Source organism: Mastigoproctus giganteus, chromosome 6 (genome assembly GCF_048544385.1).
Source record: "Mastigoproctus giganteus isolate SK-2022 chromosome 6, ASM4854438v1, whole genome shotgun sequence".
NCBI lineage: Eukaryota > Metazoa > Arthropoda > Arachnida > Uropygi > Thelyphonidae > Mastigoproctus > Mastigoproctus giganteus.
In genome coordinates this window covers 23,251,914-23,277,158 of record NC_143580.1, presented here as the reverse complement: position 1 = coordinate 23,277,158, position 25,245 = coordinate 23,251,914, and the positions used below count along the sequence as shown (strand labels likewise).

The following is a 25,245-nucleotide window of genomic DNA, read 5'->3' as shown; positions in this document are numbered from 1 at the left end:
ATTTAAAGCTAGTAAGGGTGGTTCAATAGATTTAAAATTTAGGGAGAAGTCATAAGTGCAGATCAAGAAGAAGCCGAAACTTTCAAAAAAGAACTTAAAATTATTGAAAATAATTTTAAGGTGTTTTTAACATAGATGAAACAGGACTTTTTTGGAAACGAATGCCTAAAAGAAGTATCATATTGAAAGAAGAAAAAAACATGCTAGGCTTCAAAGTGGTTAAGGATTGGTTGACTTGATTGTTGAATGGTAACACTGCGAGGGATTTTCAAGTAAAACCCTTTTTAGTTTACTAGGTAGAGGGCCAAAGTACAACCCAAAATCGACCAAAGATACGAAAACTCGACAGCCCGGGGACATCGAATTAATAGATTCAAGATTTTAATTGGCATTTTAAGTTTAATTTTTATACGTAATGTAGTTACTTACCACAATTATATACGTATGTAACGGAGAATATTTTCTATGTACAGATTTTTAATATTAAATATTTTGACTGACATTTTGTGTCTTTTCACTACCGTTTATTATTTGTGAGTCACTGTGGTATAGACCACAACTCACATATACATATGTTACATTATGGGAATATGGCGCTTGCTTACCACTGATTCACATAGCGCTCTGTTTTTTCGGAACGAATTATCGGTGTTAAGCAGGGGTCACCTGTATTATGAAGTGCAATGAATGGCAAAATATTGTAGCCATAAACTGTGCTTTGTTTCCTTTCCAGAGCATTGGGTTTATTTATTTCAAATGTGGTTTAGCATAAGCAAAATACACTGAGTGATCACTGAATTATGACCATCCCTATGAAAACTGAATGCGACCCGTTGACCACGTGAGGTACAAGGGTGCAGAGTTAGTCGACCTGCATAGCATAGATAAGGTGTCAGTGGTTCGTAGGTAGTAAAATTCCAAGTGTGATGGATAAAAGGAAGGATTTATCGGACTTTATGATAAAGGACAGATTGTGGGTGCTTAATGAGCTGGTGCCTTGATTTCCCAATTGGCTGAACTGGTGGAGTGTTCGGGAGCCGCCATAGTTAAAGTGTACCAGGACTGGTATCAAAATGGTCAAACAACGACCCGACAGTGGCAAAACTGCAAAGGTCAGCAAAAGGTTGATGTTAGAGGAGAGCGCCGGGTTCAATGACTCCTACAGGCGCAGCACTGTTGAAGAGTTGACTACCCAATGCAACATGGGCCAACCTGGAACAATATCTGGCATTACCATGTGTCGCACACTCGCACGTATGGGCTATCCTCTCCTAACCAAGGTTCATTGGCGTAAAAGACTCGCCTGGTGCAAAGAGCATGCAAGTTGGATGTTAGAAGACTGGAAGAAGGTGTGCTGGTCAGATGAGTCACGTTATTTACGCCACACCATGGATGGTCGTGTACGGATTTGGCCACCACATGATGCTCTTGATCCATCATGCATGGTATCAAAAGTGCAGGTCGGTGGAGGCGGTTGTATGGTGTGGGGCATGTTTCACTGGCAGGAACTTGTCAACTGCTTGCTGACTGTGTACACCCCTCTATGTTACACTTTTTCCTGAATGGTGGTGGTGGTGTCTTCCAAGATGCACCGGGCCATCGGGCACTTGTTGTGCAGGAATGGTTTGAGGAACGCAGTTCTGCCTTCCAGCATATCGATTGGCCTCCAAACTTCCCCGATATCAATCCCATAGAGCACTTGTGGGACACTATGGAAAGGCATATCAGGCGTCTGGATACACCAATCACCTCCATACCTGCATTGCTGACTGCATTACACACAGCTTGCTTGGCCATTCCTCCTGAACGCTTCCAACATCTTGTTGAATTAATGCCACGTCGGATAACTGCTGTACTGAGGCCAAAAGGAGGACCTACGAAGTATTTCATATACTGTGTATATGAAATATTTGCATATTTTTGGAAAATTTCCTAGATGTCTAATATAATGCACCCAGTTGTGTGAAATTTAACTTTATGAAAATACATCTGTAATTAAAGGAATTTTTTGTTGTTGTTAAATGTAGTATTGCAAATTTATATTGCTTGTTTTAGAAAAATGTTTTCGTTCATAACTTTTTACATATTACTAGCTACATTTTGAATTCCTTTAAATATTTTATAATAATAATAATAATAGTTGTTAATGATGATAAATATTATATCATTGAAGATTTCTTACATGAATATCTTGGAAATATTGATATATTTTCTTTCAGTGCCAGCCAGGATCTATTCATAAGCTCAAGTTTAAATTTAAACGAGGATCTGTAGCTCCTTTTTATCCTAATGAGTAAGTAATTGTATTTAAAAATAATATCAGGAACTTTGTGAAAATATTTTTTTAAAAAAATGGAAGAAATCCTAAACAATGTTTCATTATCATATTACTGCAATATAAAAGGTGCATTTTATATAGCAGTAAGCTTGCTGGTAATAATATGTAAAAAGGAAGAATATAATAAATCCTTCCTTTTTACATATTATTTATAATTTAATAAATGAATATAGAAATTACTGTGCATATTTCAGGATAAAAAATATTTTAACCAGTTATCTCATAATTTTCAACAATATAATAACTGGTAATTATTTCAACGTTATATATCAAAATTTAATTTTTCAGTAACAATTTATATTAATAAAGGTAGCAGGTGAGTGTTGAACTTTTTTCATAATCAATAAAACTAATTTATATCCAGCTCTTAAAATAAAAACATCAAATCATGCAAATTTGTTGGCCCAGTGACAGACAGACAGACAGACAGACAGAGACGCTTTCTGAAGCCACAACACTCTTAGTGTTGTGGCTTCACTTTTTCAATATTAATTAGTTGATTGAAAAGTGAAAGACTACCATTGGCTTGGCACAAGAAATCTCAATTTATACCTCATCAAGAATTTTTTTTTTTTTTTCCCTTCTTTCCTGCAAAATGTTTTTGCAATTCTTTGTGACAGATATATGCTCAATCTTTTACTTTATTGGCAATTAGCATTAGCATTAGCATTAGTAGAGGCATTTGATGCAAGAAAGCAAGCTTATGCAGCATCAGCCAAAAAAAAAAAAAAAAAAAAAAAAAAAAAAAAGTAACATAAATAAATAAAAATAACCACTTCCACTTCACCCCTCTGTCGTTCGAAATACCTGTCCAGCTGAGCCTTAAACTTATTTAGGCTATCAACTTCCACGACAAGGGATGGAAGTCTGTTCCACCCACCAACCACCCGCTGGCTAAAGGCAAATTTCCGCACATCTATCCTACATCTGTCTTTCCTCAATTTGAATTTATGCCCTCTCAGGTGATTTTTCTGAGCTAGAGGAAGAATCCCATCAGCATTGAGCATGCTCAAACCATTCAAGGCTTTGTACACCTCTATCAGATCACCCCGCTGGTACCTAGTTTCCAGACACTGTAATTTGCAAAACTTAAGCCTTTCTTCGTAAGAGAACCCCTTTGTCCCATTCACCAATCTAGTTGCCCTTCTCTGTACTCGTTCCAGCAGCTCTACATCCTTCCTGAAATGAGGCCTCCAGGCCTGTATACAGTACTCTAGGTGTGGCCTGACCATTGCCTTATACAAGGGAATAATCACCTCCTTATCCCTGCTAGAAAAATTCCTATATATCATTGACAATACACCATGAGCTACTCTTGCAGCTCGTCTGCACTGCTCAGAGAACTTCATATCTGCCTGCACCACCACCCCCAGGTCTCTTTCATTCTCTACCACTGTCAGTGTAGTACCACAGAGTTGATACGTTGCTCTGGGGTTGCTGTTTCCCATATGTAGTACTTTACATTTGTCAATGTTAAACTTCATTTGCCACCTCGAAGCCCATCTGCTCAACCTTTCCAAATCCTGTTGCAGCAGCATAGTGTCAGTAGTGTCCTTGACAACCCTGCCAACCTTCGTATCGTCTGCAAACTTGGACATTAAGCCTGATATACCATCATCAATATCATTTATAAATACAGAAAACAATAAAGGCCCCAATACTGAACCCTGAGGGACTCCACTAATAACATTAGTCCACGATGAGCAGTGTCCATTGATTACCACTCTCTGTCTTCTCCCCCTCAACCACCCCTTTATCCATAGCAGCAACTTGCCTCCAATGCCACACTGCTCCAATTTGTGCAGCAGTCTTCCATGTGCAACAGTATCAAAAGCCTTTCTAAGATCCAAGTATATAATATCAAAGTTATTCCCTGCATCCAGTTCTTTTGTGACTGCATCATAGTATCCAATCAAATTGGTCAGGCAAGACTTCCCCTTAACAAAACCATGCTGTGTCCTAGCTATAACTGAAGTCTTGTCTAGATGATCCTGCAGTGCTTCTTTCACCAGTGCCTCCATTAATTTTCCGGGAACAGAAGTTAAACTCACAGGTCTATAATTACTTGTGTCAGCCTTTGATCCCCCTTTGTGAATTGGGGTCACATTTGCACATCTCCAGTCAATGGGTACCTCCCCTGAGTCCAAGGAAGCTCTCATAATTATGGCTAAGGGTTTGCTTACCTCCTTTGCTGCCTCCTTTAATATAACTGGATAGATCCCATCCACCCCAGGTGCCTTTCTTGTGTTTATCTTCAACAATTTCTCCTCCACTTTGCTCTCAGTTATTACAAGATTCTCTAGCTTACTGCTAGAGTTGAATACACCTCTGGCATTCCCCTCGCTGAATAACTCCTCATGTGTGAATGTCGATGCAAAATATTCATTTAGTTTGTTAGCTACCCGAGCAGGGTCATCAACAGTTGACCCATCGATCTCAAGTGGACCAATCTGATTCATCCCCTTCCTTCTAGAGTTTACATAAGTAAAGAACTCTTTGCTGTTTTTCTTCGCATCCCTTGCCAAGGATCTCTCGTAATCTGCCTTCGCCTGCCTAACCTCCTTTGTAACTTGGTTACAGATCAACTTGTATCTATCATAGGCATCCGTGTCACGTGTTAATTTGTATGTATCCCATGCATTTTTCTTCTCTGCCATATGCCTCATTAGTTCATCTGACAACCATTTAGGCCTAAACCTTGAACAATATTTCTTAGTTGGTATGTAAAGCCTAGTAGCTTCCACAATAAGTTCTTTGAATGCTTCCCATTTTGAATTTGCTGTTGGCAATATCATCAGTTGATCCCACTGTATAGAATTTAAATACTGTCTCAGTCCATTGTAGTCGCCTTTACGAAAGCAATACCCCTTCCCTTTACCCCTAATGGTAGTTACCTCTTTGAGTAACTCCCACTTCAGCACACTGTGATCACTGCCACCAAGTGGTTCATTTATCTGCAGATTCTTAATGCATGAAGAATCACTACTGATAATCAAATCAAGAGTATTACTCCCTCTAGTTGCCTCCCGAACATGCTGATGTAGAAAACAATCATCCAATAAATCCACAAAAGCCTTGCTACTGTGTGAGTGACCAGCCCCCAAATTCCAGTCAATATCTGGGAAATTAAAATCCCCCATTATAAGACTCTCTGATTTACTGGCCCACTCTATTTCTCCGAACAGTTTCTTATTATACTCATCAGAGTCATTAGGCCTATAGCACACTCCTACTCTCAATTTTGATCTCCCAATGCTTATGTCACACCAAACTGACTCGACACTGCACTGTCCAGCGATGTCGACTGGCTTCACTTCCTTGGATTTTATGTGTTTTTTAACTAATAGCATAACCCCTCCTCCCTTCCTATCCTGTCTATCCTTTCTGTAGACATTGTACTCCCCAAATTCCAGTTCTGCATTTCTTATATCTGTGTGACACCACGTCTCTGAAATCCCCACAATATCTGCCTTTGATGTTTTGAGCAATACCTCAAATTCATCAAATTTATTTACTAAACTCCTAGCATTGGTGTACACACAAGTATACATGCACCTGTTCTTTTTCTTAGCTACCCTAACACAACCCATGTGTTTACTTGTACCCCAATGATTCCCAGCAGTCTCTGAAATATCCTGCATCTTATTTTCCAGGCTGCGGCTCATTCCAATAGAAGCAGTGCAAGAATCACTTTCACCTCTGCCAGTGGCTACTGTTAATCTATTAGTCCTTGTATCCCCCCAATCTAGCAGTTTTCCGACCCACCTAACATTGCCTCGATAGCATCAGCAAACATTCTTGCACCCTTTCTATTTAAGTGTATCCCATCCCTGTAGAAGCAATTTACAAGACTCTTAAAAATTTGGATACACATGCAACTGTTGTTAACAGCAATTATGGTAACATAAATGCCATTTAATGGTACTTATGCGTTACATCCTGTACTAGTCCCTAAGCATTTTTTAAATTGTTACCAAATAAAAGATCTTTAAAAATATTGTCTAGATTGGAATTTTAATCATCCTGTGCTAGTGACTTTTTTTCTTTCAAGTCTGATGCCATTGCTGCTGTTCAAGCACTAAAATCTGGTAAACTTCATAATTACTGCAGAATAAAATCTTGTGTTTTTGTTGTCCTGTATTAGTAATTACGCTTTGTAAAGACCGGACAAAACGAAAAAATCTTTAAAAATGTTAGAGAACATAGCTATCAAAAAAGCATAACATAGTTATCCTTTTTTTTTTTGCTTTTGTTAATTTAATTGAAAAAAGCATTGAATGATTTACTTGTAGTAAACATTAAAAAGCTTAATGATTTAGTTCTATTTAGTTGGTATTTTAGATAATTATCTTGGTATTTTAGATATACAGGATGTTTGGGTGGCTGTGATCAAACATTTTTAGAAGTTCTGAATGTCAGGCCTATCACATCATCTACTCCAACGACTCCACCTGGTGAGTATATCATATTTTAAATATTTCATATATTATATTATTTCAAAACTAAATTTAGAATTTCTGTGATTCTAAAGTGAAAATGCAAGAAAATATATTTTTTCTTTCTAAGAAACTCACTTCTCATTTTGGATTGTTTTCTTAAAGTGAAAAATGAATACTTTTTCGTAATAATATACAACGAGCCCTTGGTGTTCATCATGGTTACATTCCTTAGAACCATGGCAAACGATGAAACAACAAACAGTGGGACTGATCAATCTAAGTATGTATTGACTTGCATATGACATGTATTGCACAAAAAATATGTTCCAAATAAAAAAAAATGTATTTTTTTTTTATTTGGATAAAAAGCAAAAATGTTCTTTAATATCACATTTATCATTTTTAATCATCATCATCGGTTGCCTTCCCATCTGGGGTTGGCGATCAGCATCGGTTGTAAACATCATGAAATAATTGTTCCACAGTTTTGCCTGTCCATTCCTTAAAATTATCCAGCCATGATATTCTTCTTCTTCCTCTTACCATTAATTCTTCCAGTCAGGATGATTTGTGGCATTGCATATTCTTCTTGATGTCTCATAATGTTACCAAAAAAAGAAGTTTTTCGTTTCCTCATTAGAGACAGCAATTTCTTTTCTCTGCTGACTGATCTCAACACTTCCACATTTGTAACTTTAGCTGGCCATGGAATACTGTCCACATTTGTCACTTTAGCTGTCCTTCTATACATGTACATTGTGAATGCCTCCAATTTCTGAATTGTTGCTTTCTTTAATGTCCAAGTCCTGCAGCCATAGAGTAGTGTGGACCAGATGTAGCACTCCATTACTCTTAGTCAAAGATTTAGATCCAATTGCAGATTACATAAAACACCTTTCATTTTGCAAAAGGCTGATCTTGCTATTTCAACTCTCCCCTTTGTCATTAATTTCTCTTCCTAAATAGACATAACTGTTAACTTTTTCAATCAGGCTCCCATTAACCATAAGTGTGAGATTTGTATAATTCTTGGGGCCAACTACCATCCATTTAGTATTACTGGGATTTATCTGAAGACCCATTTTATTACATCCTGCATTAACTATTTCCACGAGTGTTTGAAAATCAGGATCACTTCTTGCAGTGATAACTGTACCATTGGCATAGTGAATATTATTGATGACTATTCCATTTAAAACAATTCCTTCTGCTCTATCTTCCAATGCCTCCTTCATAATTTTAACAGAATATAGATTGAAATTTTTAATAAACTATAAAAAATATTTTATAGTTTATTAAAAATAAATTTATGTTAGAGAAAAACACGAAAAAAAAAAAATGTTGGCTGCACAAGTTTCAATTACTAAGGAAAAAACTATGTATTCTATAAATACTGTGCATTATGCTGTGAATTATGGCTACTTTTATATCTTCTGCCTGCAGAAATCCCAACAGCCTTTCCCTGTTCTTAAATGCATTCAGACAACTCTCTCTCATCACCTTATATATGGCCTACCAGTGTTTGAGATGGTCTGAAATGGAACTATGGAGTTTTTGCACATGTACACCGAGACTGTATACCACTAATCATATGAAATTTTGTGTACATTTAATACTTAAATATGCACAAAATGGCTAAACATAAAATGAATTTGTAGAAACTGATTACAGCAGGCCCTCATTATAACGTGGTTTGCTTTACGCTGATTCGCTATAACGCTGTTCTTATATTATAACCTGTATCTGACTATAACACTGTTACAAATCACTATAATGCTCTTTTACAGATTGCATTTTTGGCATATTTAATGAAATCGTTTCATTTGATGGAGTCGATAGCTTGAAAATGAATAGCAAAACAGCATTAAAACATTTCCCACGCCGATTTGAGAAATTTTCCCACGCTTGGTGAAATTTTCTCGCATGCTAATTTAATTGCAGTACAGTGACTTGTTACATAGTTCCGAGATCAACATTTTAAAAAATGATCAAGTATATTTTTTGTAATATTTGCGTTGTGTGCATTTATCCGAAGTCTAGTCATCAGTACAGTATTAGACATCGTGCGTAACGTACAGTTCACTCAAACATTGTATCATAATTAATGCAACCAGTGTGCAGTAAAATTTTGAAGAGTTAATAATGGCGGATAAGAATGAAAAAGCAACAACATCTGGATGCAGTACGAAGACTATAAATGTAAGAAAAAGACTCAATTTGAAAATTAAATTAGACGTTTTGAAGCAAATCGATTCCAGTCAATGACAAGCAGATGTGTGCCATAATTTAGGACTGGCAAGTTAAGTAAGAACAATTATAAAAAATAAATAATTAATTTTAGCAGTGGGAAAGACAGCTGTTCCACTGCAAGTAACTAGGTCTAGGCAGGCTATTAGGATTGAAATGGAGAGACTAACTAATTTTATTGAAGATATTATCCATGCAGAATTCAGTTAAGTTAAATATTATATAAAAAGAGAGAGAGAGAGAGAGAGAGAGATTAGCCTATATGATGATCTGAAGAAAACTCATCTTAAAAAAAAAAAATGTGGAACCATTTAAAACTAGTAAGGACTGGTTGAATAGATTTAAAATACAGGGAGAAGCCATGCCGCAAGTGCAGATCAAGGAGCCGAAACTTTCAAAAAAGAACTTGTTAAAATTATTGAAGAGGGGTATTATGTGTTATACTTCTCAACAAGTTTTTAACATAGATGAAGCAGGACTTTTGTGGAAACGATTGCCTACAAGAAGATAAAACATGTCAGGTTTCAAAGCGGCGAAGGATCGTTTGATGTTGTTGGATGGTAATGCTGTGGGGATTTAAAATTAAAACCCCTTTTAGTTTACCAGGAAGAGGGCCAAAATAGACACATTTTTCATGATTAAATTCATCAATTGAAATCAATTTAGATCAATTAAATTCATGATTTTAATTGGAATTTTAAGTTTAATTTTGATACGTAAGTAGTTACCACAATTATATACGTATGTAATGCAGAATATTTTATATGTACAAATATTTGAATATTAAATATTTTGACCAACATTTGTGCATCTTTTCACTACCGTTTATTATTGATTAGGAAATATCCTATGGCACCGACCGCAACTCACACATACATATGTTACCTTATGGGAATGCAGTGCTCGCTTAACGTGGATTCACTTAGCGCTCTGTTTTTCCGGAACGAATTATCAGCATGAATCGGGGGTCACCTGTATATAGTTAATTTTATTTTAAATGATTTTAAATCCCTCTGAAAACTACTAAATTCTTTCACTGTTAAATTCTAATTTTATTTCTTTACTTTTATACTGCAGAAGTAAACTTCAATACATCAGTTGGAATTAAATAAAATTTGTAACTTTATTGTGTTCAGTTGCAATCACAGGGAGCTCTTTGCTCTTGCTGAAGACTGCATTTCACATGGTCTTCAGATTATATAACGTCACTTTTTTGCTAATAGAGACCACCCACCAGCTGATGAGAAGTCAGTAGGCTCAAAAACAACTGGCTTGGCAATGTTTCAGATTTTTATGTGTATAGTTAATTTGCCTTCTTTGGTAATGCTATACAATTTTTAAAAGTTATTAGTAACATAGGCAGAACATTACAGCATATAGATAAGAGTAATTTCCTCTAAGTTGAACATAAGCCCAAGCTTTATGGTCAAATACTCAGCCCTCAGGCTTCTTCAGTACGAACAAAGATATCCTCCCATGATCAAAATCAAATGCAATAAAGCATATGAATTTAATTTCATTTTAGTTCTTATTTCTTTTTCCCCATATCTTCTAGTAAGATGGATCATGCCACAGTTTACAAGCATCAGTGGTGCATCATCTTCTCCAAAGCCTGTCACCCCTAATTCTTCAGATAATGGTTACAGGTCATTTTCTGCCCCACCATCTCAGACAGCTCCCAAAACCCCTCTCAGGTAATAAAAATTTTCTTTTATAGTTAATAAAATTCTTGTTATCAAGGGAGATGAATGTTGCACTTTGTGGTATTAAAATTGCTATATGGCATAATTCAGTACAGTAGAAAATTTTTAAAAAACCGAGAATGTTAACTGTAAAATTGATAGATCACTGAAGTGTGACTAGAATGAGCTGGTAGGCAGAAAAAAAAAGAGTGGGGATGAGATTTCTAACACAATGGTTTTGTCTAAAGCACATTACAAAATGTAAAAAACAACACCTGTAACAGATTTGGACTTCTGCTTAATCTGCAATCTGGATGTACTGTACCGTACCGTACTGGATTACATTTTCCAAAAGAGGCAGTATATCTGAAACGAAAAATGTATTTGCGGAAATACTGAAAGAGAAGTAAAAGCAAGTTGTATTGGACCAGGAATACACTTTCCAGTTTTATTAGGTGATCATACTATTATAAAAAATCAAAATTTAGAGGAAAGTACTCTAAATCACACACTAAAAAGGTGATAGTAGTGGGGAGGGGGACTCTGATAGAAACAGATAGTTCTCTGTTTTATTGGGAATCAAAATTGTCAGGGAGTGGTTAAGAACAGATACAAAACAACAAGACCAATGTTAAATGTATAGTCAGATGACTTCTGCCATTTAAATTTTATTTTAAATGGAATGATGAGTCCAGGTTAGAGTTATATGCTGCAGAGTGTAGATTTAAGTAGTGAAATGCTGTTGATAGCATTTAACTGTTAATCTTACATATCTGTAGAATTTAATTGTGGCTGTTGTTGCAAACTGGTGATTTCCAGATTGGGTCTACAGTTCCACAGTTGCTGATGGTCCCCAAAAGTTTGTTAATAATGGCCTGCAGACTAGTCCAAATGTAGATTAATGACAGTTGTGAGGGTGAGGATAACTTATCAGATGAGGATAGATTGTCCACAGGTTCTTTTGTGATCTGAAGTGATTTACAGACCATAAAGGTTTGAGAAATACTGTTGTACACAATAGATTCATTGCTGAGCTTCTGTGTTTACATCATTTGCACACAAGTTCGTAGAATCTTTTATTGTATGTGTTTGTGTATTAATCGAGCCAATTTTGATGTTGTGACTTTTGATAAAACTGTTATAACTGCTGGAGGAAGACCTTATTCCCTTTTACAATCAACTGATTATAATCCTGATTAGCGTCCTTTAAGACTTCCCTCTGGTCTCTGACAGAATTTGAACTCTGTCCTCTCCAGTTGACAAATGGTAAACCCACTGTACTGTAATTGAGGATGCTGTTGATAGTAGTCAGTGGAAAATATGCAGATACACTCCAAAATAAAATAAGCTTTGCTCTGAGACTTGCATAGTAGGCTCAGATTTGTTAATCCTGCAATATTTCATGTGCTCCCTGTTTTTATTACAACAATAAAGAGCTATATATATCAACTCAAATTTTGTTACCTTAGCACCACAAGCTATATATGGAGAGTCTGCTTGTGTTTACAGATATCTTTCTGAGGAAGGGGAGGGACATAGCATGATTTATTTTAATTGTCTGGTGTTTGAAAAGGAAGCTTTATTCTAAAAGATCTGACATATTAGGATGGGATAGTTGAGAGGCCTAGAAAGCAAAATGCTGTTGCATGACTTCTGTGGAACATAGCTCTGTACTAATTCAAAGCCTTTACAAACTCTGAGGACCCTGGTCATGGATGACTTTATTCATCTCTTGGTACTTGGGGTAGTTAGATCTGGAAAACCTGCAGATGCAAATTTTCATGTCTGCAGGCTTTCTGTAAATTAAATAATTTAGTGCATAAGATGTCTGTAGATCAAAATATCCAAGAACAGTAATTTTTTTCCTAAAACCAGCTTGAAGGAGCTATTGGGTTGCATGTTATTGAGATGCATAGGAATGAATTTAAAAAAATCGAGAAATAAAAATGTCTAAGAATGATCATTTATTCTCTACTTCAACTTTAAGTTATTAAGGTAAAAACTATAGTTAAAGTTAAAGCCGCTTGGAATTCATGTCCCCAAATAACTAGGATATCGTCCATATATACCAGACCAGAATTTTGGTTTCTGGTGGAAAATGCAGACAGCTTCAGTCTTCCCTTAGAAAAGATTTAGTCTTCCCCTATAAATTGTGTGGGGATTAGACAAAATTGTTCTTAGGTTTAATGATATACAAAAGTTTTCAGGGTAGTTAATAACAGGAATCAAAGTGTGCTACAGTCACAGTCGAATTTTCACTGTTCTCTTAATTCTTATATATTACTCATAATTATATACACCCATTAGATACATCTAACTAATAGTAAGTAGCCCTCCCCCCCCCCCAGAATAGCCTCTATTCATCTTGGCATGGACTCTGTGACATATTGAAAGTGTGCCACAGGAAGGTTGATCCATGTTGACCCAGCTGTATTTCCCACATTTGTTGCAAATTAGATGGCTGTGGATTTCTGCTCCTAAGAGTTTGTTCCACCTCAATCTACAGGTGCTTAAACTGATTGAAAATACACCTACTGTTATCATTTATTGTATGCCAGCCAAATGGTTAAATTTAAGTGTAAATTACAATGAATATTTTCAAAGTAATTTCAATGAATATTTTCAAAGTAATTATTTAACTTATATGTTACTGTATTGTTTTTACTGCTGTAGTTTACTTAAACTCACTTTCAGTACTAGTTATTTTAAATTGATAAGTAGCAGTTTTGATTTCAGTTAGTTTCTCTTGTTTTTGATATATTCTGCTTAGGCCTTTTAATCGTACACCACCTTCTTCTTGCAACAGTGAAGACAGAAACCAAGAGGTCGTTTGCAACTGTGGTGACACTGCAGCCATTTTTACTGTTCGAAAAGAAGGGCCAAACTCAGGTGAGACCTCTCCGAATTCACTTTAGCATACAGTATCTATTCTTTATTTTTTTCCCCTAAAAATCTTAGCTACTGTATACCTAGTATATAAGTGAGCACGAGTTTGATTTTTATCCCAAATTTTAACTACTTATAATTATTTCTAATTAATATTTTTCCTGACCATTAATACCATTAAGTGCACTTTAAATATAATATCATATTGATAATAACAAGTATGACCAGTTAGGTTATGAAAGACTTCTTCTTTAAAGAATTCTTTCATAACCAAACTGGTCATACTAAACTGTTTTTCACACCTCAACTTTTATTTTGTAATATAAACTCCAGTAGATATTTTTTGCTTCTTTTTTTTTTTTTTTTCTGGTCAGTAGTCATGTAATGTCATATTGTATACAAACTTGGATTTCAGGAAAGCTTTTGATACTGTTGCACATGGAAGACTGCTGTACAAATTGAAGAGGTATAAATTGATTAAGGGTAAGTGCTACAATGGATAAAGGGATGGTTGAGTGGGAGACGACAGAGAGTGGTAATCAGTGGACACTGCTCTTCATGGACTAATATTATTAGTGGAGTTCCCCAGGGTTCAGTGTTGGGCCCATTGTTATTTTGTATATTTATCAATGATATTGATGAAGGTATATCAGGTTTAATGTCCAAGTTTGCAGATGATACAGAGATTGGCAGGGTTGTTAACGACAGTAAAGACAGTATATGCTACTCCAACTGGATCTAGATATGTTGGGAAAATGGGCTGAGAAGTGGCAACTGCAGTTTAACATTGACAAATGCAAAGTACTGCATATGGGTAACAGTAACCAAAGAGAAATATACCAACTGTGTGGTACAACACTCAGGGAAGTGGAAAGTGAAAAAGACCTGGGGGTAATTGTGCAGTCAAATATGAAGTTCGCTGAGCAGTGCAGATGGGCTGCCAGGGCAGGTCATGGAGCCTTGTCAATGATATATAGGAATTTTGCTAGCAGGAACAGGGAGATGATTATCCCATTATACAAGGCAATGGTCAGGCCACGCCTAGAGTACTGTGTACAGGTCTGGAGGCCTCATTTTAGGAATGATGTAGAGTTGCTAGAACGAGTACAAAGAAGGGCAACAAGATTGGTCAGGGGAATAAAGGGATGCTCTTACCAAGAAAGGCTTAAGTTCTGCAAATTGCAGCGTCTCGAGAGTAGGCACCTGCGAGGTGATCTGATTGAGGTGTGTTAAGCAACCTGAATGCTGATGGGATTCTTCCTCTTGCTCAGATTAAGAACCTGAGGGGGCACAGATTTAAATTGAGGAAAGACAGTTGTAGAATAGATGTGTGGAAATTTGCCTTTAGCCAGCAGGTAGTTGATGGGTGGAACAGATTTCCATCTTTTGTTGTGGAAGTTGATAGCCTAAATAAATTTAAGGCTGAGCTGGACATGCATTTTGAACGAATGGAGGGGTGAAATGGGAGAGTTTTTTTTTTTTTTTTTCTTGGCTGATGCTGCATAAGCTTGCTTTCTGGCATCATATGCCTCTGCTAATGCTAACTACAAAAATAAAATATTTTTGTAACAGCTGTAGATTTTTTTTTTTTTTTAATGTTAAACTTTGATAATGCAAGTAGTTACAAGGTATAGAAAAAAACCTAGCTTTCCCCCCCCCCCCGATGAAATACATGTTGGCAAAAGATTTTTGAATAATGTTATTTTCAAAAACTTGTATTTAAGGTGATTGGTCATTCTTTATGATGCAAGCAGAATGTATCAGTAATTCTTGAGGCATACTGCAATTCCACAAATTAAACAATTGCCCTGTGTATATGAAAGCAGGTTCAAGGATCTGTGCCAAGGTTTGACTTCCCAAGCAATCACAGATCGTGGTTTTATTGTTTCTGAATAAAATTGCTTTGGTCAGTAATGGAAACAAAACAATGGGACAGATGACATCCCAAGCATATTACTCTGTGGTTACCCTTGTTGATTGTACAGTTTATGAATAAATAAATTACAATGTATGACTCTCTAAAATTTTCTGCATGATTGGTTATCCATCAGAGTGAAAGATGGCTCTCTCTGAAAGTTGAAACCAGAATTGTTGTAAAAATTCTATTTTTATAACTAACTTGGTTTTTGTTTTGAGCCTTTATTCCTAGGTTTGCAGTCCATTACACATGTAAGGATTTTATTGCCGCTGATGTAAACTTTATACTTTCCCTGCAGGATAGATAATCAGGTTTTAATGAACTCAGACAGGAATTTTTTGGGTAAGAAATACTAGGATAATTTGTTACCCTTGCACCTGCTGAAAGATTAAAAAGCACTAGGTAGAGCTTAAAACTTGTTTCTTCTTTAATTTGTTTCATTTCTTGTTGAAGATAAAAATATAGTTAGTCTAAATGGTGGATGAATGCAGGATTCACCCGTTTATAAACTTTGAATAACACCTAAATCTTAATTTTAAGCATTGATGTTATTATTAGAATGACATTATATTAAAAGCGCAATGAAGCACTTTTAACATATGTGAGATATAAATATCTGTGTATTTCCAGTGAAATTATATACAGATAGAAATCAATTGATTTTTCATTGTATGTCTTACCAGTGATTGCTGTTATCTTTGCTACTTCACAAAACATCTGATTTTTTGTCTATATCTAATTTCCAACTAGATATAAACAGGCATTTAGAACTCACACAGTTTAAAAGTGCTTTTTTCTTCTTTTAATAAATTTACATTACCTACATACTATGCTGCTCAAGCAACATGAATATTGCATACAGGTCTGGAAGCCACACTTTAAGAAGGATGTAGAACTGTTGGAACAGTTGCAAAGAAGTGCAACAAGATTAGTCAGCACAAAAGGATATTCTTACTTTGAAAGATTTCAGTTCTACAGATTGCAGCACTTGGAAACTAGGCAGCTGAGGAGACCTCATTGGAGTCTCTAAGGCTTTAAATGGATTGAATAAATTAAATGCTGATTGCATCCTTACTCTTTCATGAACACGCATAAGGGGACATAAACTGAAAAAAAGTATGGTTACAGGATACATGTGTGAAAATTTGCTTTCAACCAACAAACTTCCATCTGATGTTGTGGAAGCGGATAGTTTGAATAAACTTAAGGAAGGATTAGGCAAATTATTTGAGAGTACGAACAGGTGGGATGGGATGTGTTTTTTTTTTTTTTTTTTGCCGATGCTTCATTTGGTACTACTAATATTAATACTGGCTTACTAGTATTATATCTTTCTATATGTGACCAGAATGAAAGAGAACAATATGCATATAAAAAAATTGTTAACTATATATATATATATTTTTTTTTTACGTGTAAATATTTGATGAATCTCGTTTTGCAGGAAGACAGTTTTATAAATGTCCTCATCCACCTGGTGTTAAGTGTGATTTTTTCTTGTGGGCTGATGATAACACTCCTTCACACTCCTCTGCAACAGGGAGGTAAGAATAATTTATTAAAGCTTGGAACTTATTCTAAGTTCAAAAGTTGCTCAATGTGCTATTGAAGTCATCAGATAACACTGCAAGTCCAGTGATTCTGTTATTATTGGAAAACATTTCTGGATCCCTAAAACAAAATCAGAGCTAGTTAGAATTAAGAATACAATGGTTGGGACAAGCAGTCATATTATTCTTGGCCAGAAATTGTCATTCGGACTGGCATGAACATTTTCTCTTGAATGTCATGAGCAAATTGGTTGTGTTTTTGATATTGGTGGGTTCACTGCATCAAGAATTTGTTCCACCGGATCACATTGTCAATCAACATTTCTACAAAAGTTGTACAGCTTGTGTGAGGAAAATGTTAAACAAAAATCTGAAAATTATCAAGTTGGCAATTGAATGGGACATTGCCATAATTCCTCACATCAGCTTGAATATGTAATGATTTCTTGCCATTGCTATGGGCTCTTATTTCCAAAACTAAAGTTTTGCACTCAAAAAGGTTGATTTCATGATGTTTCTGAGACCCAATAAAAACCAGGGTGTAGTGAAAGAGATTATAAAATAAGAGCTCCAGAAATACTCCCAACAAACAGAATCACTAAACTCACTGTATTGCATCTGAAGGAACTGCTTAAATGCTGGCAGCATGGAATATCTGGTAATTGACATCTCAGATCAGATTTTTTTTAATACAATTTAGGAACTTTTTGATTATAGCTTGTATCATTCATTAATAAATTGAATTTAAAGCATCCATTATATTGTGAAATATCCCCAATTTGTGTTTGTAATTTTAACCTTTTGCGGAGTGAGAATTTTTGCATGTTTGAATTGAGCCTTGAGTAGTGTTTTTTTACTAGCAGTGATTGTGGAGTGAGTTTCTTCATGAAATTTTGAAAATTTTTAAAATAAAAACTTTGTTCTTATTTTAACTTGGTTGTCCAGTATTAGAATGAAGTTATTTCAAATGTCAAATCAGAAGTTTTAAAAATAGGGGTTTTATTATGCATGTAACAAAAGTCATTGATTGGAATTTTTTCTTCTGAACACTGCTTTTATCATTCAGATTCAATATGCTTATTCACTGCTCAACACAAGGCATTAATTGAGGCTGCCCATTGTCTGCTATTGTGCTACATAGTTTTTAACAAATAATGGATTCGCCTGTTGGGTGATGTGTTATTCAGTTAAAAACAACATTAGGTACCTTAGGCAGACTCACGGATAAACAAGTTATTTCTAAAGAATCCAAGCTATGTCATAGAAGGGACACTGTGGTCCCCAGGCAGTAATGACAGAAAAACGTAATGTAATATATATAGTGTTATTTTCTTAAAATAGTTCATTTTTTTGGATTGGGAAATTCTGCCTTCCTAAAGCATGTAAACTTATCAATTTAATTAAGTTAAAGTAAAAAACAAAAGAATTGATGATAAATTAATCACTTTCTTATTCTTTTATCATAATAAAGTGAGCCTATAAAAGTTTTATGCCCATCTTAATTGAAAATATATTGTCTTTCATCAAATAGCAAGAACTGTAACCTCTGAACAGTGTCTGTATTTTAAAAAAAAATGAATAGTTTATTATTAAGCAGGAATTTTTAAGTATATGAATAACTGTTAATTACATTAATTAGCTAATTGCTTAATAAATAATTTAAAAATTTACTCTTTATGTGAAATGTTGCAATGACTGATAATTGTTCTGAAGATCCATTTTAAGACCAGCTACTTATCATTCTTGCCTACATGGTGAATAATGGAGTTTATTTTAATCTTGCTTCAAGCTAATTAAAATAAAAATGCCCCGTCCATATAACCTGGACTTCCTCTCATGTAGATTTTGTGTATATTGGAACATATCAAGTTCTGAATTTGAGTGGATGTTATCTTGTTTTAAGGCAGCTGATCAAAATGACACTTCCCCATTAGAATACCCGTGACAATCTCCCCAACTTCACATATACTGTAAACACAACAGTTCTAAAAGGATAGTGCTTATAATTGGAGTGGCATCCATCTTGTTTCAAGAAGGCATCTGTCGCACTATATATCTCATCGTCTGCTTTCAGAAAGTAAAGGCTACAAATGCTCTATGAAAAACTAGTGATATTCTTATGTAGGAGGAAATTCCTATAATAATGAAAAATTGACTTCTTGCTCATTTAAAATCATTGTCTTTAAACAAGTAATTTTCTTCATGGATTGGATCCATCCAGAAATATTATAAAAAAACAGCTGCACCGCAAATTAGGTTTATGTACACTATCCTCAAAAAGTATATAGACACCATGTTTTTGTGGTCCATTGGACCTTCCTGGATATACAAGACCAGTATATAAGAAGGCGTTACAAGCCACAGAAGTTAGTTATTCTCATGAATCTTGGAGCTGAGGTTGATTTCAAGAAGGGTGTTATTGTTTGGTGTCACACTTCTGGCTTGTCAATTTATGCAATTGTAAAGAGCATACACCATCTATCAATGTGCAGAAAGACCACAGAAACTCTCTCTCCACATGACCAGAGGGCACGCGCACACACACACACACACACAAGAGTAATATGAAAATCTTGTCAGAAACCAGTGCAAAACATCACCCAGGAGATTAAGGCCTCAACATGTGTCGAGACCTGTATGAACATACTATGTATGGCATTCCATAGCTTCAATAGTAGAAATTATTTCTGTGGAATGATGAATCTCACTACAGCCTAATCTGATCAGATGGGTATGTGTGGATGGATGCTTGCAGAATAATGTTTCTGCATTGTGCAAACAATGAAGTTCAGAGAAGGTAGGGGTTATGGTGTGGAATTCTTTTTTTATGGTATTAGCATTAGCAGTGACAAATGAAAAGCAAGCTTATACAACTTCAGCCAAAAAAAAAAAAAAAAAAAAAACCACTTCCCATTTCACCTATTCATTCCCTCCAGTAGTTTGTCTATTTCTTCCCTGAATTTATTTAAGCTATCAACTTCCAAAACAGATGGAAGTAAGTTCCAGAAATCAACCACCCACTGGCTAAAGGCAAACTTCCACACATCTATTCTGCAACCATCCTTTCTCAATTTGAATTTGTGTCCCTTCCTTTATGTGTGTAGTCTAAGCAAGAGGAAGAATCCCATCAGCATTGTGCTTGCTCAATCCATTCAAAGCCTTAAACAGTATTGATCATCTCCAGGTGCCCAGGCTCCAGATGCGGAGCCTGAGCATCTGCGATGAGCCACATTTCAGTATAGCAATGTCTGTTGGTAATGGTGGCACAAATGCGACATCTTTTACATAGATGTCGCAAAGACACATAATGTGATGTTAGGTCCAAGAGCTTGGAAGCACCAATTGTCACCTTCTCTGGTACTGGATCAGATAACAAATATAAATATACAAATATTCATGTACATCCACATGAAAGAAAGGAGGCTGCCATGCTTGAAGATAAAATCACTGGAATCTTTGTGAAGGTGAGGGACAAGCCAGTCATTCAATATGTCGAGGCATAAATTTTTTGATGTGAAATGGCACACAATTTGTTTATTTCTGGAGAAATACCCATTTGTGCTCGATGACCTTGGTAAAAAAACTTTCAGTGTCCCAATGCCTGAATGCTGTGTGGCAATTTGGCTTTTCACCCAAGTGAAGTGGCTTTACCACTTAAAACAAGCATTCTGCCACTCCGTCCTCTTCTACTTCACTCACTTTTGTCATTTGGTTTTAATTTTCACACTACTGCAGTTTTATAGGCTTTCAAAAGTAAATGTTTCTGGGCAATACATCACTGTTTGAGGCATATTCAACTCACAGCTACTTATGTATGTGAATGTTTGCAAGTTATGCTGAAAGATTTATCTTACACCTGCACTACTTCATTAGTGATATGAAGCAACTCACTCTCTTGCAGATGCAAACATTCTTTCAAACTGCTCACCAATTTCATATTGGTTGCTAATTTACTATGTTGTGGTGGATCCTTTATAGCAAATGTCACATTAGGCACTAGCTGCTGAATTCGTTTTTGCAAACTGAATGAGACAAAATTCTTTTTCCTAAGGAGAAGCCATGTTGTGTTTGGAAGATATGGCAGAAATTGCATTTCTGAAGAAATTGCATTTCAGAATCTTCAGAAATTGCATTTCTGAAGATTCTGAAAAAATTGATTTTTGTATCATTTGTTAATCAAGAATTTACCATCATAAGCAAAGGTATTGTTTCACGAAATTTTCAAAACATTTACTTCTATTTGAATTACCCCACATAATAGTATGCTTCTTTATTAGGTCCTTTGACAGTGGAGTGTCTTTCAGAAGTGACAATGGAGGCTCCTTCAGAAGTGACAGTGGAGGCTCCTTCAGAAGTAACAGTACAGATGCCTCAGTAACGTGTTATTGTCCTTTTCCAGCAAAGTTGTAAGTTTAACAGTGATTATAAATTTAATTTAATATAATTAAGAAAGCAGTTAGTTTTACTTATAAAGGAAAATTAATAATTAAAGAATTATTTCTTTACATTGATAATTAAATATTTACTTTTGAAATTTACAGAATGGTCACTAGAAAAATAATACAACATTCAAGTATTTATATAACTTTATTTGTTTTATACTCATTAAATGTTAATAAAACTAAGTTTTTTTTTTTTTTTTTCAAATCTCACTCTTAAAGATTTATTGATTGTCTTATGTGTTCTATTTTAAATTTACCATAAATTTTATTCCTCTGCACTTAATTTTTTTAGATTAACAGTCCGAAAGGAAGGTCCTAACCAAGGGCGACAGTTTTATGGGTGTCCTAAATCTCGTGAACAGAGTTGTGGATTTTTTAAGTGGGCCGATGAAGAACCGTCTCCATCAACTACATTTTCAGACTCGGCACGGTCAGGTAAATCGATAAGTAATTATTATAAGTACAATGCAACAGTTCTCAACCTGTGTTCTTTGGGGTCTACTGAGTAGTCCTTAGGAGCCTGCCAAATTTTTTAATAAGAATAAATATTATCTGTATAGCTAAGGTAAAGTGTGTGCAACTTTAGAGTGTGATGAACAATTAAATTGTCAGCTGCTGACAGATAAAAGATTAAGAGGTAGAAATAAAGAATAAAAATGCTTATGAAACCTAAAACTAGAAAATAATGTCCATAGCTGGGAAAGCAGGGAGAAGTGGTTCTCACTGGACACATCGGTATGGGGGCAAAAAATTAACTTTAAACATCAGATTTTTACTGAAAAATAAAATAAGGAAAGGGGATGCAGAAATTAAACTTGGTCCCCAGACACTGTTTCCTAATTAACCTGGCAGTAATGGAACTACAGTCGATTCCAGTTATTTGGGACTAGTGCATTTTGGCCCAATTAAGCGTCTGCCCCAATTATGCGAAGTTTCACGTAAATAGTTTAAAATACAGCTTTACGATTGATTTTCTGTACGATCAAATCACGTTAAAATGGACTCACCATGGTAAGTACCATTCACTATACAATATGTAGTTAGTGCCGGTCATTGTAAATTAAAGTTTAATTCTATTAAACAGTGATTCTAATTAGCAAAAAAAAAATAAGAGGAATATTATCCACAGGCTATAAAAGTAAAGATATACTGTATTAAATACAAATTTAGATTTTATTACGTTACCAATTAAAAAATCAAATGATACATGAAAATTGGAAGAATATTTTTCACAAGTTAGCAAAATAAAAATAAATTTACTCTTATGTGCATAGCTTAATTAATACATACTGTAATATGTACATACTTGACATTTCTGTTCTCTGGTATTTGTGGGTGGGGGTTAAAATTTAAAACAGTAAAAAAAAAAGACAAGCAATCAATAACTAAGAACATGGCACACACACACACACAGACACAGACACACACACACAAATATCAAGTAACATGATACTCACAAGTGAGAATGGAGTAACAAGTTACGAAGCTTAAAAAATAGGAATGAAGAGAAAACTCTGAAAATTAATTTTTTTATATGATTGAAGCCCTAACAGAAAAGCCCAATAAACAGGGGACTGCTAATTGTTTTTATTGTTATATGGTTGTGACCTCCAGAAATCCTACCGAACCACGTGGTATGATCAGAGAAAGTCATAGTCTCCGACCATAATCTTGAGTGCTGCGGTCTCCTGCTCCGCATGTTGTCCCAATTTAGCGAAGTAAACCCTGGCTATTTTTTCGATTGGGTTCTGTTCTTTAATATTTGTCCCAAATAAATGGCTGCCCCGATTAACTGGTGGCCCAAATAACCGGAATCCACTGTACCAATAATAAATTTACTTGTATACTAATGCTAGATCTTTTACTAATGGTTTGCAATATTTATTAAATTATTTTTTTGCCATTTTTAAATGAAAATTTCAAATTTAAAAATGTTTTTACTCTTGTTTGCTTCCAACAATTTTTTTTGCTCCTGCTGAAAAAAAATAATAAACATGCAATAATAATCAATTAAATAAATAAAGAAGACAATAAAACCATTTTACGTAAATAACACTACGTAAAAAAATTTTCAAATAGGTTTTGTTTTTCTGCATCTTTATCTGGAGGGGGGGGGAATGTCTGCTAGATCATTTATTGCCCAGGAGTAAAAGTTTGTAAAAAAAAAATAATAAATTGAAAGAATTCTAAAGATCATTAGCCCATGTTTGGATCAGAAAACTGTACCATGACTCATCACTCCAAAACACAGCTTTTCAGTGTTCCAGAGACCAATTACAATGCATTGTATATCAGGCAAAATGACATTGTGCAGAGCACACTGTGGCATTTGATTTGTGCACCAAAGCTTCTTGTATAATCAGTTCCTGTGCTCTATGTGAACTTCTGGTTGGCAGTATTTATCAGGGACTGATAGGATTTATGTGCCACACTTTTGAGTATCCTCCAATCTCTGTCAACTCCCACAATCTACTCAGGTGTTTCCTGGCCATTTACATCTGGTGATAGATAGATAAATACTGGTAATAAGTAAATTTTATCAGTTGTACGCTATTAGTTGATCACATTGTAAAATCATAAAAAATATGTTGCTGATTTGAATACGTTAATTCACAGATCTCATAATAGCATATTCATTTCATATACTTCCCCCTCCCCACACACACACACAGACAAAAAAAGAAAAGCAAACATCTTTTTGTTTGTTTTATTTTCAAGGGAACCAAACAGCCAAGGTGCGGAAGAAGAGTTCTGATACCACACAAGGACCATCTCGGAAAAGAAAATGTGGAGTATGTGGAGAAGAAGGTAAGAATTTTAATAAAAGGTTATTAAAACTTATCTTAAACTACAGTCATTTCTCTCGGATTTAGTTTGACTGCAAGTCATTGTTTTGACCAGTTACAAATAATTGTGGCCTATGTAACAATTTTAATTTTTTTCCTTTCTCATTAAAACAGACAAATGGAATATGAACCAGATAATATTTTTAAAAAACTAATATAGATGCGTAATGTAAGTAATGTGAACAAAATAATATTTCAAAAATTTAAAATTAAATTATTTTTTATACATCTTTTTTAAAATAAATATTACTAATTGAGTGTAAATAATTGATATTTGTAATGAAATACTATTTTTTATTTTAGGCCACAACAGGAAGAGCTGTCCAATTAATAGGTGATTAGTATGCATTTTTTTCAGTGACGTAATGTAATATGTGTGATGTAAATTGAGGATACCAGTGTTTTTTACTTTATAATGAAGACATCATTAAATTTGTACATACTGTATATTTAGAAAGTGTGGGACAATGCAAGTTTTGCATGATTTCAAATATCCATGTAAAATGGACATGTACATTTGTATTAATTATATCACTCCACTCTTAGATTTCACAAATCCACAGCATGGAAGTTTTATCATTAGATAAATTTTGTACATTTTTATCTATAACTGTAGTTTCTCTGTTTTTATTATAATAATACCCAATATGTTTTAAGAGTTTTACAGTTTTTTTTACCTATTGCATACCATAATAATGACATTCTGAATGCCAACCAAATTTGAATTGAATTGAATCAAATCTTACATTGAGTCATTAAATCAAAATATGATCTTGACAGTGTTTACACAAAATAAAAATTAAAGATTTCACTTACTTAATAAAAGTAAAAGTTTTTTTTCTTGAATTTCTGATTCAGTATTTGACTTTTTATGAAGTAGTTACAGGTTCTATATGA

At 34.8% G+C, this 25,245-nt stretch overlaps 1 protein-coding gene across 1 annotated transcript in view; it reads left to right on the top strand.

Moving 5' to 3' along the window:
- Nucleotides 1–24,804, top strand: part of Top3alpha (topoisomerase 3-alpha) — a 129,698-nt gene extending 104,894 nt beyond the window's left edge. The window contains exons 21-29 of the mRNA XM_090375031.1: nt 2,220–2,293; nt 6,701–6,792; nt 10,580–10,718; nt 13,477–13,595; nt 16,955–17,054; nt 21,338–21,466; nt 21,795–21,937; nt 24,221–24,310; nt 24,652–24,804. Of these exons, the coding sequence (XP_090231157.1) occupies nt 2,220–2,293; nt 6,701–6,792; nt 10,580–10,718; nt 13,477–13,595; nt 16,955–17,054; nt 21,338–21,466; nt 21,795–21,937; nt 24,221–24,310; nt 24,652–24,686 (921 nt within the window). The 3' untranslated portion in view covers nt 24,687–24,804. The remainder of the gene's footprint in view (nt 1–2,219; nt 2,294–6,700; nt 6,793–10,579; nt 10,719–13,476; nt 13,596–16,954; nt 17,055–21,337; nt 21,467–21,794; nt 21,938–24,220; nt 24,311–24,651) is intronic.
- Nucleotides 24,805–25,245: the final 441 nt, after the last annotated feature.